A 15204-nucleotide genomic window follows, 5' to 3' on the forward strand; every position below is an offset into this window, starting at 1 on the left:
TCAAATATATTAGAATGTCATCTACAAATAAACTAATTTTATGTTCTTCTTGACCTACCCTGAATATCTTAATTTGTAAATCAGACCGAATTGCTTAGGCAAGTGGTTAAATAAAACTGGGGATCAAGGACATCCTTGTCTACTAGATCTCGTCAATTTAAATGGCATAGATACTTCTCCATTAGTTACTGCTTTAATTTTAGGATTATTATACAGTGCTCTAATCCAATTTTAAAAATTCAATCCAAATTTCTCTAACACCTTAAACATAAAATCCCATTCTAATCTATCAAATGCCTTTTCTGCATCTAAAACCACTACAATACTAAACTCACCTTTTTTTTAATGCTAAATGTATTGTACTGAGTAATCTAGCTACACTTTCTGATGATTGTTTTTGACAAAGGTAACAGTTTATTCATTCTGTTTGACAACATTTTTGGAATAATTTTATAATTGGCATTTATTAATGAACTAGCTCTTCAAGATGAAGGTTTAAAGGGTCTCTATATCTTTTTTAGGAATCACTGTAATTATTGCCATAGAAAATTATTCTGGAAGAGTATGAGTTTCTGGAGCCTGATCTAATATTTGGATAAATATAGGAATTAATAAATCCTTAAATTCTTTAAAAAATTCAGATGGAAATCCATCTTCTCCTGGAGATGTATTACTCTGTAAGGAAGTCATGGCTTCCCTTACCTCTACCTCAGTAAATGGGGCATTAAGTTCAATTGGTTTTTCCAAATTTAATCGAGGCAATATTATTTGTGCTAAATAATTATTTATTTTCATCCCTTAAAGACTCCAAACTATATAATTTTGAATAAAAGTTTTTAAAAGATTCATTTATTTCTTGGGGTTTATACGTAACTATATTAGTATCTTTTTTAATTGCATTAATTATTCTTGAAGTCTGTTCTACCTTTAATTGCCAATCTAATACTTTGTGACTTCTCCCCTAGTTCATAATTTCTTTGTTAGTTCTTATAATTGCTTTCTCAGTTCCATAAGTTTATAATGTATTGTATTGGTTTTTATTAATCAATGCTTACATTTATCTTCAGAGGTATGATTTTGAAGGTCCTTTTCCAAAACTGCAATTTCTCTTTCTAATTGGTTTAACTCTCTCGTATATTTCTTTTTAATTTGAAAAGTAAAACAAATAATTTGGCCTCTTAAATATGCCTTTAAGGTGTCCCATATAATAAATTTATCGTTTACTGAGTTCAAATTTGTATCACAAAATATCCGAATTTGTGTTGGAATAAACTCTAAAAAGTATTTTCTTTTCAACAACAAAGAATACAATGTACATCTATAATTTGACTTTTCCTTTAAAGCATTTTTTTACCCAGTTCTCCAATCAGTGTTGAATGAGATTCGGATTTGGTGATATAGTTCAAACATTTAATGAGATGCCCAACCATCCCCCACTTTAGCACGTGCGTCAGCAGCACACTGTGGGATCAGTGGCCGCTTTTGTTACCCATAGTCCCTCACACAGCTGGACCCACTCTGAGAAATGTAGAGCAGTTCCAGCTGCATGGGGGATTATGGGTAATGAAGAAGGCTATTGATCCTGCATTGAGCCGGAGGTAAAACAACCTGCTGTGGTCAGGATTTCTGTGGTACGATTCTTTATTTTAATTGCCTATGTGACACAACACGGAAGTGCTGATGTCTAGATGCTTCCCTGATTCAGATAGGCCTCAGACCTGGGTAATTTTCCCAGGCCGACATTTTCACACCACTGGTTCGTGAGAGGGTTCTGAGGAAAATTTCCCAGGAATCCCCATTTTACACAGTAGTGTGAAAGACCTAATAGGAACTGAGTGCTTGTCCCTCAGCTGGTGCCACCCCTGCACTGAAACTGCTATGTGGAAGGGAGCCACTGGGGCGAGGGGGTGAAGTCAACATGTGAGACCTGGGCTGAAGGAGGGGTTGCAGGCCTGCCCTGTGGACAGTCCACTGATTGAAGCCATTGCTGAAGATAGACAACTTCTGTACAGTGTTGTCAGTCCTCCCAGAACCTAAGGTGTGGAGGACTATGGTTCAGATGCAGGGAAATAGGATTAGGCAAAATAGTGGTTTGAATGGACTAGATGGGCCAAAGGATCTGTTTCCATTCTGTGGTTCTGTGGACTCTTATCAGCTCTTATTAGAGGTGGGGAAAGCTGCTGTCTTCTCCACTCTTCCTGCACCTCTCTCTAGCCTGGAAACTTGCAATTAATAACAGAATAACCATCATTTCCTATAATGTTCACACAAGGGCCTCTCACAGCCTGGCTACCTTTATTACATTGGTGTTATTTGAGAGAGAACAACACTGGGGTGTTAGAACTCCTTGGTCGTGTTTTGCGCAAGTTTCCTTTTTGCCACTCCACCTGACCTTGGAAATGCCAGGTTAGTTTACACTGATTAACGTCAGAGCGGCTTTCTGTAATTTGAAGCCTAATCCACTTGTGGTGTCAGTTTGTGATCTGGATAGCATGTTCATCATTCACAGATTGCTCTGCTTTACCTTCCTTATTTCGATGAACCATTAAGTTTAGATCCTGCCTTCCCTGGACAGAGGAATGGTAAAATTCCCTTGGCACAAGTTCTCCCCAGTATAAAGTTATCCTGAAAGTGGTATCAGTGAAACTAGATAGATATCTACTGGTTCTCCTGTGGACACAACCAATCACTCGGTCTGTGGATTAGGCATATGGAATGAGGGTCAAGTGATATAGACTGGAGGTATAGAGAAGGAGTGGAGGGTTGCTGACTGGAGATTGAGCTGTGGCAGAGGTTATCAGTGTGTGTGCGGTAATGTTCATGCTGGTATTTTCTACTTGAAAATCTGTGTTTAAGACAATGACATAATCAGAATTTATTGTCCTGAACAAGTCATGAAATTCAGTGATTTGCAGCAGCGTCAGACTGAAAACAGTCATAGCATATTTTCGGTAATGTACTGAATGACCATGTTGCCCCGGAGTTGCCAATAAAATGCAGAACAAAACCTTCAGTCCAAATGTCTGTGTCAAACATGATGCCCAAATTAAACTAAAACACTTTTGCTCACAGAGGATCCATATCTCTCCATCCCCTGGATTTTCACACATCCATCTTGAAGCCTCTTATACACTCTATGGTATCTGTTTCTACTGCTACTTCTGGCAACCTGTTCCAGCTTTCCACCACTTTGTGTAATTGAAAGAAAAATAAAATGCCCCTCGCATCTCTTAAATTTTCCACCAAAACACCTTAAATGAATGACCTCTAGTATGTGATTATTTTTACTTTGGGGAGGGGGAGAAAGATTCTGATTGCTCACACTATTGATGCCTCTCATAATTTTATAAATTTCCATCTGCTCTCTCCTTTGCTTCCACTTCAGGGATAACAACCCAAGTTTGTCCACCCTCACCCGATGGCTTGTACCCTCTAATCCAAGCAACATCCTAGTAAACCACCTCTGACGTCTCTAAAGCCTGCACATCCTTCCCATAATAGTGACCAGAATTGCGCACAACAATGGATGTTTCCCTCCCTCCCACTGTGCCAAGTAGAAGGTTGCACAAGTAATGCACCTGCCCCCTCTACACGTTTCTTCAGCAATGTAGAGGTGGGACTTGTCAGTGACTGGACCTGGGTGTGAACTCTTGGTTTCCACAAGGCACCCCTTGTGTGTGAGCGAAGGAGTGAGGCACAATAGAAGTGGAAGATCGTTCTTTCTACATCTCACAGAGCAGGCGAATGTGTTGTTCCAGAGCTGGTGGTTTTGCCACTGTTGACTGGGCTTGGCTGTGTCTTCTGGGACACTGACGTTATAATGGAAACTCCTGTCAATTGTGCTTTGGAGTTGGAAAGGCACCTGGTTTACTGGCTGTGTTTCTCTTCTGAGCATAGAAATAGAAGCAGGAGTTCCTGCCTGCTTTTCTGTTCAATTGTCTACCTAATTTTTTGACTCATCTATGCCTCTTGATTAATATGTAAGAATCTATCATTCTATGACATGAATACACACAGCTAAGCCTCACAGCCACAATAGCTGTAGAATTCCAAAGATTCAGCAGTATTTGCCTGAAGAACTTCCTCCTTATCCTGGTCCTGATCCCAGGTTAACCCTGGGATTGAGGGAGTCATATACAGCTCTGAAGCTCATTACCCTGGTCACTGTCACGCTGTAGTTTTCAGAGTCTGAGGAGATTAGCATGTCCTCAGGTACACCATCAAACTTCTACAGATGCATTATGGAAGGTGTGCTAACGAGTTTGGAAACTAGAGTTCCCAGGAACATAGGCTGCAGAAAATGGGACCTAGCCAAGTCCATCAAAGGCACTTATTCACCCACCCACTGAAAGCATCTATGTGAGGTGCTGCCTCAAGAAGACCCCCAACATCTTCAAGGATCCATCATCATGGTCACAACCTCTCTTGCCTCTGGCAGAAGGTACAGAAACCTGAAGGCCAGTGCTTCTAGATTCAAGAACAGTTTTTAATCCAACAACGATCAGGCTCTTGAACTTTCTGTAGTACCTGAATGATAAACCTCTCTGGAACCACTAAAACATTCGTCTGCATTACTAAAATTGCTGCTTTTTCTTGCACTAACTGCAACTGTGAACATTTGAGCCCTTTTATTTTTAATCTATTTTTCTGTCTTGGCATACTGTTAATTTAATTTTTACTATTGTAAGTGGTGTATTTTGCAAACCTGTGTGGCTGCATCAAGAATTTTGGTGTACATTGTACTTGTGCATATGAAAATAAACTCAATCTCTTTACCTACCCTGAGTTCGGTGAGGACAGTTCGCACTTCACTCAGATTATCTAGTGTTCCAAACACCAGAGACCTTGGGGGTAGGCCCCCACTGGTTCCACCACCTCCTCCCTTTCATGTTCCTACCATCCCAGGGATGAGCCTTCTTCCCCTGACCATCATCTTCATTTACTTTTCTTGATTTTCCAGCACTAATTGACGCCATCACCAAGAATGGAAGCGTAGCAGGGCACCGCGCAGAATCGGAGAAACCCAAGTCTATGGACCCTGTTGAAAACAGGGCTGCTCCAGAGAAGGAGCAGAAGGCGGAGGTGGGAAAGGCCTATACGAGCGAGCAGTTGGAAGGAGTCCAGAGGTAGGATGCTGCAAATGTATCCAGAACTGGCAGTTTTGCTATGATTGAAGTGCTGATGGAGGCCCCAGGCTGCATGTGATCCATCAGTCATCTGGGGGGGTGGGGGTGGGGGCGAATCAGATGGGGTGAAAGGATTGGGACTGCATTGATGTATAAATAATTGAACAGTTTTCAGAAAAATAGGGCCAGGAATAGGCCACTTGGCCCCTCAAACCTACCCCACCACTCAATATGATAATAGCAGATCTACACTGGTTTCCACTCTCCTTCTGTGCCAGTTCCTCGTGCCATGACCCTCTATATTAATATTTGCTTATTTCTATCTTGAGTAAATCCAGTGATATGTCTTCTACCATCCATGGGGACAGAGAATTCCAGAGATTCACCATCTTCTGAGAGAAGTTGTTTTAAATGACTAGCCCTTGTCTGGTTGGTAACTCTCCTAGTATATGATTCTTCCCACTGGTGAAACAAGCCCAACAACTGATCTTTCAGCTCAAGGTCACCCCCTCATTCTTCTAAACTGCAGAGCATAACACAGTCTGTCTGGATTGATAGCAAAACATTGAGAATCATCATGCTGAACACTGTTGCCCCTTGTGGCCGAATGCTCAGCCACTCCTGTTTGTGCTAATGACCCACCACGACTGCAACACCAGATCCAGCTTCAATAGTCAAGTTTGCAGGTGATGCAACAGTTGTTGGCCTCCTCAGCAACAATGAGTCGCAATTCAGAGAAGAGGTGGAAAATCTTGTGAAATGGTGCAAGAATAGCAACTGGAGTCTCAACGTGGACAAGACAAATCAGATTATTGTAGACTTCACAAGGACCATGGACAACCACCTTCACATTAATGGCTTGGTAGTGGAGAGCACCAAGTAGAGACCTATCCAGGACCCTCATCTCTTCACTTGTCAGGAAGGTGCAATAGTGACTGCACTTCCTTGGAAAGCTGAGGAAGGCAAGGTGACTATTGTGTGAACTTTCTCCAGGAGCTTTAGTGAGTGTGCCTTGGCTGGCTGCATCACAATGTAGTATGGTTTCTGTAGAGCATCAGATCAGAGATCAATCCACAGGGCCATAGAAGTGGCAGAGAGGATCACTGGGATCTCCCTCCCCACCCATCAATGTGATTTACTCGGATTATTGTTTAAAGGGGGCTTGCAAAATCTGTGTGAGGACCCCTACCACCCTGCACACAGTATCTTCCAGCTACTCGTGTCAGGGAAAAGATACAGAAGTATTTGAACCAGAACTACCAGGCTGAGAAACCGCTTCTTCCCATGGGTAGTAGATTGCTGAATGACTGTTGAACTGCTTAACAACTCCCTATGACATTACTATTTATTATAATATTTACTTCACTATATGTATATAGATGCTGTGTAAATGTATTGTTTGTATGTGTGTTGCATTGTTTTGCAGCATGGACTGGAGAACGTTGTTTCATTGGTCTTTACTGTTGCAAGGTCTGGTTTATTTATCATCTGATTGTACGGTTTATTAAAGTTATCAGCATGGTTGTGCTAGAGCAGGAGTAACTTGCATTGTGCTACATCTTTTTAATCGACTTCCTACTCTCCATCAGATAGTTCAGTGGTTAGAGCACTGGTCTTGTAAACCATGGATCACAAGTTCACTCCTCGCTGGGGTCTCATTTCTGTGAGGTGTGCTGGACAAGGTGGTGACTCTGTCTTCCTTACGGTAGACAAAGTTAAAGAATTTCATGCATGTTGCATTCTAAATGTAGTATTACATGACAATAATGGAACCTTTACCTTTATCTCTCCACCTCCTCCTTAAAATACCTTTGATAGCTTTGATCAACTGCCCCCAGTGGACTTGGTGTCAGACCCTGTTTCCACTGCTATGGTGTCTCTTGGGATGCTTTTTACTCTATTGAGGGTGCAACATAAATGCAAGTGGTGGTTGAGTAGTAAAATCTACAAAGGTTGTTGGTGGATCCTGAGGGATAGAAGGTGGGTGTCTTGTTGTGTGGTCCACGTTGCAACTGTGTGAACTTCACCGTTGGGATTTTGACTTGCAACCTGCTCTGAAGACTACAGAGGAACTAAAATGTGAATAACTCACTAATAATGGTGATTTGAATACTCCTATCCAGGATAAAGAAATGTAATAATTGCTATGAGATCCTTGGGACCAGCAAGGATGCATCTGATGAGGATCTCAAGAAGGCTTACAGGAAACTAGCTTTGAAGTTTCATCCTGACAAAAATCATGCCCCTGGTGCAACTGAGGCCTTTAAAGGTGAGTTTGGAACTTTTACTCCTTGTTCTCCTGGCTGTATGAAATTTGCCTTGTGTTCTCATTAGCTCCTTCCCCTTGATGCATAAGGCTTCCTACTCCTGAGAGGCCTTGAGCTCCCAATACTTTGGAATGGGATTGCAGATCCATGAAGGAGTGGGGGATGGATGTGCATCATATGTAGGCACAAACTAGTTTTAATTTTGCACTATGTTCAATGCAGACATCATGGGCCAAATGGTATGTTCCTGTGCTGTTCTATGGTGTACCATAAAAAAAAACAACTGCAGATGCTGAAAATCTAAAATAAAATGCTGGAAAAGCTCAGCAGGTCAAACAGCATCTTGTAGGAAGGTATAGTCAGTGTCTCTGATCGATGACCTTCGTCAGAGCTGGGAAAGGGACAAAAGGAGCCTGTTAAACTGCAGAAATGGGAGGGACTAGAAAACTGAGGCGAGGCACAAGGTGCTGAAGGACCTTGGCAGGTCAGGCAGCATCCATGGAAGGTGACATATGGTCAACATTTGGGGCCATTTGGCCTTCATCAAGACTGGGAAGGGGAGAGAGAGATGTGTTTGGGGTATTTCTGATGGACTGAATCAATGGGAAAAGCTGTAAACCAGCTAATCTGGCCATTGGGTGAATGGGACCAGTAAGAGAGTGAGAACATTGACAGAAGATTGTACGAGTGTGAAATGGAGAGCTGGAAGCTGTACCTGGCAGGTTGGGGTGGGTGTATTGTCCACTCCCAGAGGAAAATGTTGGAGGGGCAGGGTGGTCAGGAAAGACTGGTAAACACAAGTGGTGCCAGTGTCTCAGATGGGGAGCTGTTGTGGACAAAAGAGAGAGTTCTTAGAAGTTGTATGGTTGACTATCAAGTCCAGAAAGCTTCCAGGTAGCTGGACAGAAGATGAGGTGCAGCTATTTGAGCTTGCTTTGGTCCTCACTGACCCAGTACCTCGCCCTTTGTTGAAATCCTGTCTCTCCAAGCTCTGAAAACAAGCCTCTGGTTCCCTGTCCAGTTTCTGCTCCCTGCATTGTTCCAGGTGATGAGGAGTACCTTTACCCAAGGCAATGAACTGTGACCATTTTCTGGTGAGCATTGCCCGATATTTTGCTATTTAAGGAAATTGAGAATGTAGGGTCAGTACAGTAATTTGGTACTGAGGTGAAAAGACTGGTAGAATGGTAGGACAGCCAAGAGGGCCAAATGACTGCCTCTCACTTCTGTTTTGTGTCCTTCTCCTCTGTAAAGCACTTTACACCTTTACCATCAGTGAAGTCTTTTTGTGGTAATAGTTTATTGTCATACACATAAATACAATGTACAAACACACTCTTCTTGCTTGCTACAGCCAAAGTTGCAAAATACATTAATAAACGAAGTACAAATTAAATTGCCACATGAGAGAGAGAGAGAGAGAGAGAGAGAGAGAGAGAGAGAGAGAGTGTAAAAGAATAGATGAATACTCACAGTGGCAGTTATGCAATCAAAAAGAGTGCTGACAAATCTTTTGGGTTGAGTGGTGTTGGGATTATATGAGGAGGTTTAAGAACCTGATCATTGTTGGGGAAGGAAATTTGTTCGAGACTTCAGTCTTTCATACCATGTTAAAATTGAGGGAGGTAATTGGTGCACAGCAAGGTCCCACAAACAAAAATAAGCAGGTTGCTTTTAAGTAATTTGGCACAGTATGCTCGTGAGAGCTCCCTCTCACCACAACATTGTGCTGTGGGATCTTTGTAGAGCTGTGAAGGCAGGATCTTGTGGGTAGCTTGAAAAGTCACAATTTATTTTTGTTTTTTTTAAACCTACAGCAATTGGAAATGCCTATGCTGTGCTAAGTAACCCAATGAAACGAAAGGATTATGACCTCTATGGAGAAGGCCAATCTCCTGGGAATTATCAGCACGGAGGCTTCGAATTTCATCGAAATTTTGAATCTGACATTACTCCAGAAGATTTATTTAACATGTTCTTTGGTGGAGGCTTTCCTGCAGGTACTATTCAAGTTCCATTTACTTTTGGTAAATGAGAGAGATTGCAAATACTGGAAAACTGAAGCAATGCTCCCCACGACACTGGAGGAACTTGATGGGTCAGGCAGCATCCATAGAAGATAATAGTCAATGTATTTGGCCAAAATTTTGACTATTTATTGCTTTCCATGGATGCTGCCTGACCCAGTAAGTTCCTCCAGCATCTTGTGTTTGCTGCTCAAGTATCCACTGCAAGTGTGTTGTCTTGATGTGTCTGTTCTAACACTGCTCATTCTCTAAAGCTTTGCATTAGTGTCTGAACTACTTATTGGATTTCTGAATATTGTAGAATTTGTGTAAAGTTGTAAGCTGGGTATCACTGCCAGAGCCAGCTTTTATTGCCACCCTGACTGTCCTTGAGAAGGTGGGGGTTTGCCTCCTGAAAGTGTTGCAGCATCATCACCCAGTGATGATGGAGCAACAGTAGATTTCCAAATCGGGATGGTGTGGGATCGTGGAAGGCAGCCATAGGGGGCATCGTTCCACATGCATGCCGAATAAACATGGGTGTGCTGATGAGGTGTGAGCCCTATGATAAATTGCTACCAGGGTATAGCTCAAAAGGTCGAGAATGGACAACAGGACTTGAAGCAACTTCTGGGTAGATGCGGACAAAGTGTTGCACTTTAGAAGGACAAACCAGGGTAGGACATGCATGTTAAACAGTAAGGAACTGTAGAATGTGGTGGAACAGAGGGATTTGGGAATACAGATATATCTTTCCTTGAATATGGTGTCACAGGTAGATAGGGTTGTAAAGAGCTTTTGGCACATTGGCCTTCATAAATCAAAGTACAGGAGTTGGGATGTTGTGTTGAAGTTGTCCAAGACATGGTGAAGGCAAATTTGGAGTATTGCTTGCAGTTTTGGTCACCTACCTACAAAAAAGATACCAATAAAATTAAGAGTGCAGACAAGAATGTTGCCAGTACTTGAGGAGCTGAACAAGGAATGGTTGACTAGGTTAGGACTTTATTCCCTGGAATGTCAGAGAAGTCTCTGAAGGAGATTTGAGCGAGATGTACACAATAAATAAAGTAAATGCAAACTGACTTTTTCCCTCTGAGGTTCGATGAAACAAAAATGTTTAAGGGGGGAACATTCAGGAAATCTTCACTCAGAAGGTGGTGAGGCTGGGACAAGGTGTCAGTGGAGCTGATGGATGCTGGTTCGCTTTCAACATTTAAAAAATTTGGATAGGTACATGGATGGGAGGGGTATTGAGGAGTATGGTATGAGTTCGAAAAATAGTTTGGCATGGACTAGATGGCAAGTGTTGGTTTCTGCTGTGCTATATGGTTCTATTCATTGTATGTGCTGGTTATCTGTCATTGGCAGTATAGAGGGGTCTAGTAAGATAGTAGGTGCTTTTAAGCTGCAACACCTGGGTAGCCCTCCTGGGACCCATGTGCGATTAGTGGGGCAAAGGTGCTTCCAGCTCCTTTTAAGTTGCGGGGAGTGGGGGGGGTGGGGATCTCGCCCACGTGATGTGGAAAGTGACGCAGCATGCACACGGGAACTATTGGTAAGGCCCCCCTCTGCCAGCACCATCTCTCCACATGTCAGCGACCTCACTCTCCCCAAGTGTGCCCCCAGCATGGCACCAACCCCTCTCTCCCCCGATCAGGGCAGACACTTCACCTGGGGTTTCCCTGTGATGCCAGCGCACCAATGCTGATGTCACAGGAGTAACTGGGTTGACCATTTTTGTTTTCAGTCTGCCAGTGGATGAGACCTAGGTAAGTTTAACTGGGTTCCCTGACTGCCTCTGAGGTAGGACAGGAACCCGGATGATTTTGGGGCCTGCTGACTGGGTCGGATCCTTTCAAGCTGCCTTGTGAGTGGGGCACTAACTGGGAAAATTTCCCAGTTAACCCCCATTTTACAAGGCAACTTGAAAGTGCCTAATGTTGCATCTGCTTTCTCCATCTCAAACCATTTTTCTTTCCACTCGCATACCACTTTAAGTAATCCCTATGCCATAAGAGCTCTGTGATTAGTAAAGGATTGCTTAAGCTGGAATGAAAAAAGTGTGAAAACCACTGTTTTAATCATACCTAATTGACTCGTTATGTGCACAGCTTCATAACTCCAAAGGAAATGGACCAATGACAATTATTCTCAAGCAAAATATTTCCGTAACAATTGGGTCTTGAGCAATGATTCTCAACCTTCCCTTTCACTCACATAATATTTTAAGCAATCTCTTACTAATTACAGAGCACCTATGTCATAGGGATTACTTAAAGTATATGTGGAACAAAAAAGGTTGAGAACCACTGCTCTAACTGAGTTACTTGCTGTACTACTTGGGGGATGTCTAGCTGGATTGCTCACAAAATATAATGAGTAGAGCAGTAATTAACCTCCTGTTCTACTCATTATACATCCATGACTGTGTGGCCAGGTACAATTCCAATACCATCTACAAGTTTGCCGATGACATCACAGTTGTCGACCGAATCACAAACAGCAATGAGGAAATGTCCAGGAGGGAGATGGATCAGCTCGTCGAATGGTGTAACAACAATAACCTTTCAATTTCAACGTCAGCAAACAAAAGAGATAAGTGTGGACTTCAGGAGGGAGTTAGGGGATCACGACTCAGTCCTCATCACAGGCTCAATAATGGAGAGGGTCAAGAACTTCAAATTTCTGGGTGTCAACATCTCAGAGGATCTGTCCTGGAGCCTCCATGTTGCTGCAATCACAAAGGTGGCTTGCCAGCAACTATACTTTGAGATGTCTGAGGAGATTGAGTATGTCACCGAAAACTCTCAGAAACTTCTACAGGGATACCGTAGAGAGTGTTCTGGCTGGTTGCATCACTACCTGGTATGGAGGTGCCAACTCAGAGGACTAGAATAAACTCCAGAGGGTTGTTAACTTGGTCTGTGACATCACAGGCACCAGACGTCACTCCATTGAGGACATCTGCATGAGGTGGCATCTTAAGGCCTTTTTATGGTGAAACCCTGCATTATAGCTGGCTCGTTTTTTTTTAAAATAAGTTGATTTCACCTTTTATGGTAATGACCTATAAGGCAGATCATTCAGGCCCTTTAAGCACAACTGAGTCAAGACCTGGTTTCCAGACCTGAAGGAGGCAGGGCAAGAGGGGAAGTAGAACCACCCACCACCGTGACATCAAACATGCATTCTAAGAATGGAAAATGGCCTATGGCAAGCACTGAAATTGGACCCCACCCCTGTTTATATTTACTTCCAAGGGAAGCAGTGCTGCTCGAGCTCTTTGGAGCACCACTTTGGCACCTTGTAGTGGCAGCGGCTCAATGCGGGAGCAATGGCTGTCTTTGTTACCCATAATCTGCCATGTAGCTGTCTTTGCCAGTGCCAGGGAAACTTAGTGCAATTGCACCTGCATGGGGGATTATGGGTAACAAAGATGGCCATTGCTCTCACATTAAAACAAAAAGAAGTTCTCGTTTATAAAACCTGAGGCTCCTTCCAGCTCTTCTGCTCGGTGCTGACCCTCCAGCATGCCAAGCCCAGATCTTCACTTCCCTCTTTCATTTATTGGGCTCCTCAGCTCTGCTTCTCCATGTCAGCTCCTCAGCAGCCCAAGGAGTCCTTGTCTACCTCCTTCTAGCCCAACTTGGCTGCAGTTTGGCTGCTTCCCATCATCTGGTCCCGCTGCACCGGCTCAACTGCCTTCCTCCTTCTCTCCTCCTTCCTCCCAGGCTGTGGATCTCAGCACTTTCGCCCTCTGGCCCTGGCAGCTCAGCGGGTTCTGCCTCTACTTGCCCCCTGCTGAGCCTCCATGCTCTTCGGGCTGAACTCCCTCCACTCCCCCCTCACCTTGCACATCCATTCATTCTCTCTCCAGCTCCTCGCTGACCTCCTGCTCCTCGGTCTCGGGGCCTTGGTGAAGGGGCGGAGGGGAATGGGAGGGGGACATTTCTGGGTGGCAGGAGGGAGCTGAAGATATACCCCTGGGGGAAGAACAACTGGAAACTTCTTGGGACACAGAAATGGTGCTGGAAGCTTTAATGGTAACATCCTGTTAGATTAAGACTGACAAATTGTTCAGAAAAAAATTGATTCTGAATATGAGGAAAAATGGATCAGCTCTCCAGTGTGCCATTTACTCTTGAATAACAGCATTTATTTATCACATTTAGCACACTCTCAGTCTTTTACTTGAAATTAGTTTTAATTTCACTCTTGTAATTGATCTGATTTAATGTGCTCTTTGGTATTTTAATAAAACATGACAAACACTGGAACTAAGGCTGAACTCCATGGTGGGACACACACACACACACACACACACACACGATGGCCCTTTGCCCCTTCATAATCAGTAGCACGCTGCGCAACGGCACCCCAAGCCAGCACCAATCACCATGGGAGCCCTGGGTGGTGGCTCCTGGGTTGCAGGCTGATGCCATTATCGCGATGTCATCAACCCTCCCCTTTGTAGCCCCATTCAATGGCATTTATTTTATGGAGAAGGTGAAGCAACCTCGCTCCACCTCCAAGTCCATCTGCCTTTGGATCTTTTTATAGGGGTAAGTGCAGCAACATAAAGATATTCTGTCTTTACATTCACTTCTTTTATTTCCTCTATAAAAGGGCCTTTTTTTAAAAAGAAAAGCAGCCTCTATCCTCAAGGACCCCCACCACCCCGGTCATCCTCATTCTGCTATCATAGGGAAAAAGGTACAGGAGCCTAAAGATGAGCACTTAATTGCACAAGGACAGCTTCTTCCCTGCCGCCATCAGATTCCTGAATGAACAATGATCCAAGACACGGCCTTACTTCTGTGCACTACTATTTTAATTTTTTTATGGTAATGTTGTAAGATGGTTATAATATGAATGTTTGCACTATGACGCTGCCACACAACACAGAATTTCATGACTTGTTCATGACAATAAATCCTGATTCTGAAAACGTTCTCACTGCCTCTGGTACATGTGACAATAAACTTGGTGTAATGCATGGTGTGGAAGAAATGGTCTGTATCAATGCAAAGGACATTGTTTGAATCTTCATTTGTGTTGTTGGCAGTAACCTTGGAGATTTTAGTTTTGCCCCAACCCAGAGCCTGCTGTTAGCAGCTTGTCTGATATCTTGGATGTTAATCCTCTGTCCCAGGAGAGTGGGGATCTAAGGACTTAACTGGAGTAATTCTTCAGTTTCCCTCTGTGCTCAGTTGAATAGTCCCTGAAACCCTGGACCAAAGTTGGCCTCAGCCTTATCGTATACACAGCGTATAACATTTTAAATCGAATACACACCCATAAATCATTAGTTAACTTAATCTAACTGAAACATTAAATCTAAGATTGGATTGCATTAACAATTAACACTTTGTTCATAATTAAGGTACACAATCCTTTATCCAGAACTCATGAGGGACAATGTGTTCCGAATTTTGGATTTTTCTGGATTTCGGAAAGCTAGATTTAAACCCACCCGAATTGTGCTGCTGTCCAGTCGTGCTGCCAGTCTCTCGCCTTTGCCCACCCAACTCATGCTGCAGTCTCTTCACCTGCCGGATTTTGGAGCTTTCTGGATTTTAGATGTCCGGATAAAGGATTGTGTACCTGTATATCAAAGATAATATTGAAAAGAAAATAATAATTCCTGAATAAGGGAGAAAAAAGAAAAACAATAAAAACTGAGACAAAAATAGTTTTTTAAAAATAAAGTTGAAAATAAAATTCCCTTTTTAAAAAAAAAAATTGTATTTCTCACATTTTAATATTCTTAGTCATATAAAGAGCACAATTTACAGGGTATAG

General features: G+C 42.9%; 1 protein-coding gene across 1 annotated transcript in view; it reads left to right on the forward strand.

The window, feature by feature from the left end:
* dnajb14 (DnaJ heat shock protein family (Hsp40) member B14) overlaps positions 1 to 15204 on the forward strand; it is a 51437-nt gene that overhangs the window by 19279 nt on the left and 16954 nt on the right. Inside the window, exons 2-4 of the mRNA XM_069925602.1 lie at positions 4961 to 5126; positions 7250 to 7395; positions 9211 to 9393. Of these exons, the coding sequence (XP_069781703.1) occupies positions 4961 to 5126; positions 7250 to 7395; positions 9211 to 9393 (495 nt within the window). The remainder of the gene's footprint in view (positions 1 to 4960; positions 5127 to 7249; positions 7396 to 9210; positions 9394 to 15204) is intronic.

Source organism: Narcine bancroftii, chromosome 3, assembly GCF_036971445.1.
Source record: "Narcine bancroftii isolate sNarBan1 chromosome 3, sNarBan1.hap1, whole genome shotgun sequence".
Taxonomy (NCBI): Eukaryota; Metazoa; Chordata; class Chondrichthyes; order Torpediniformes; family Narcinidae; genus Narcine; species Narcine bancroftii.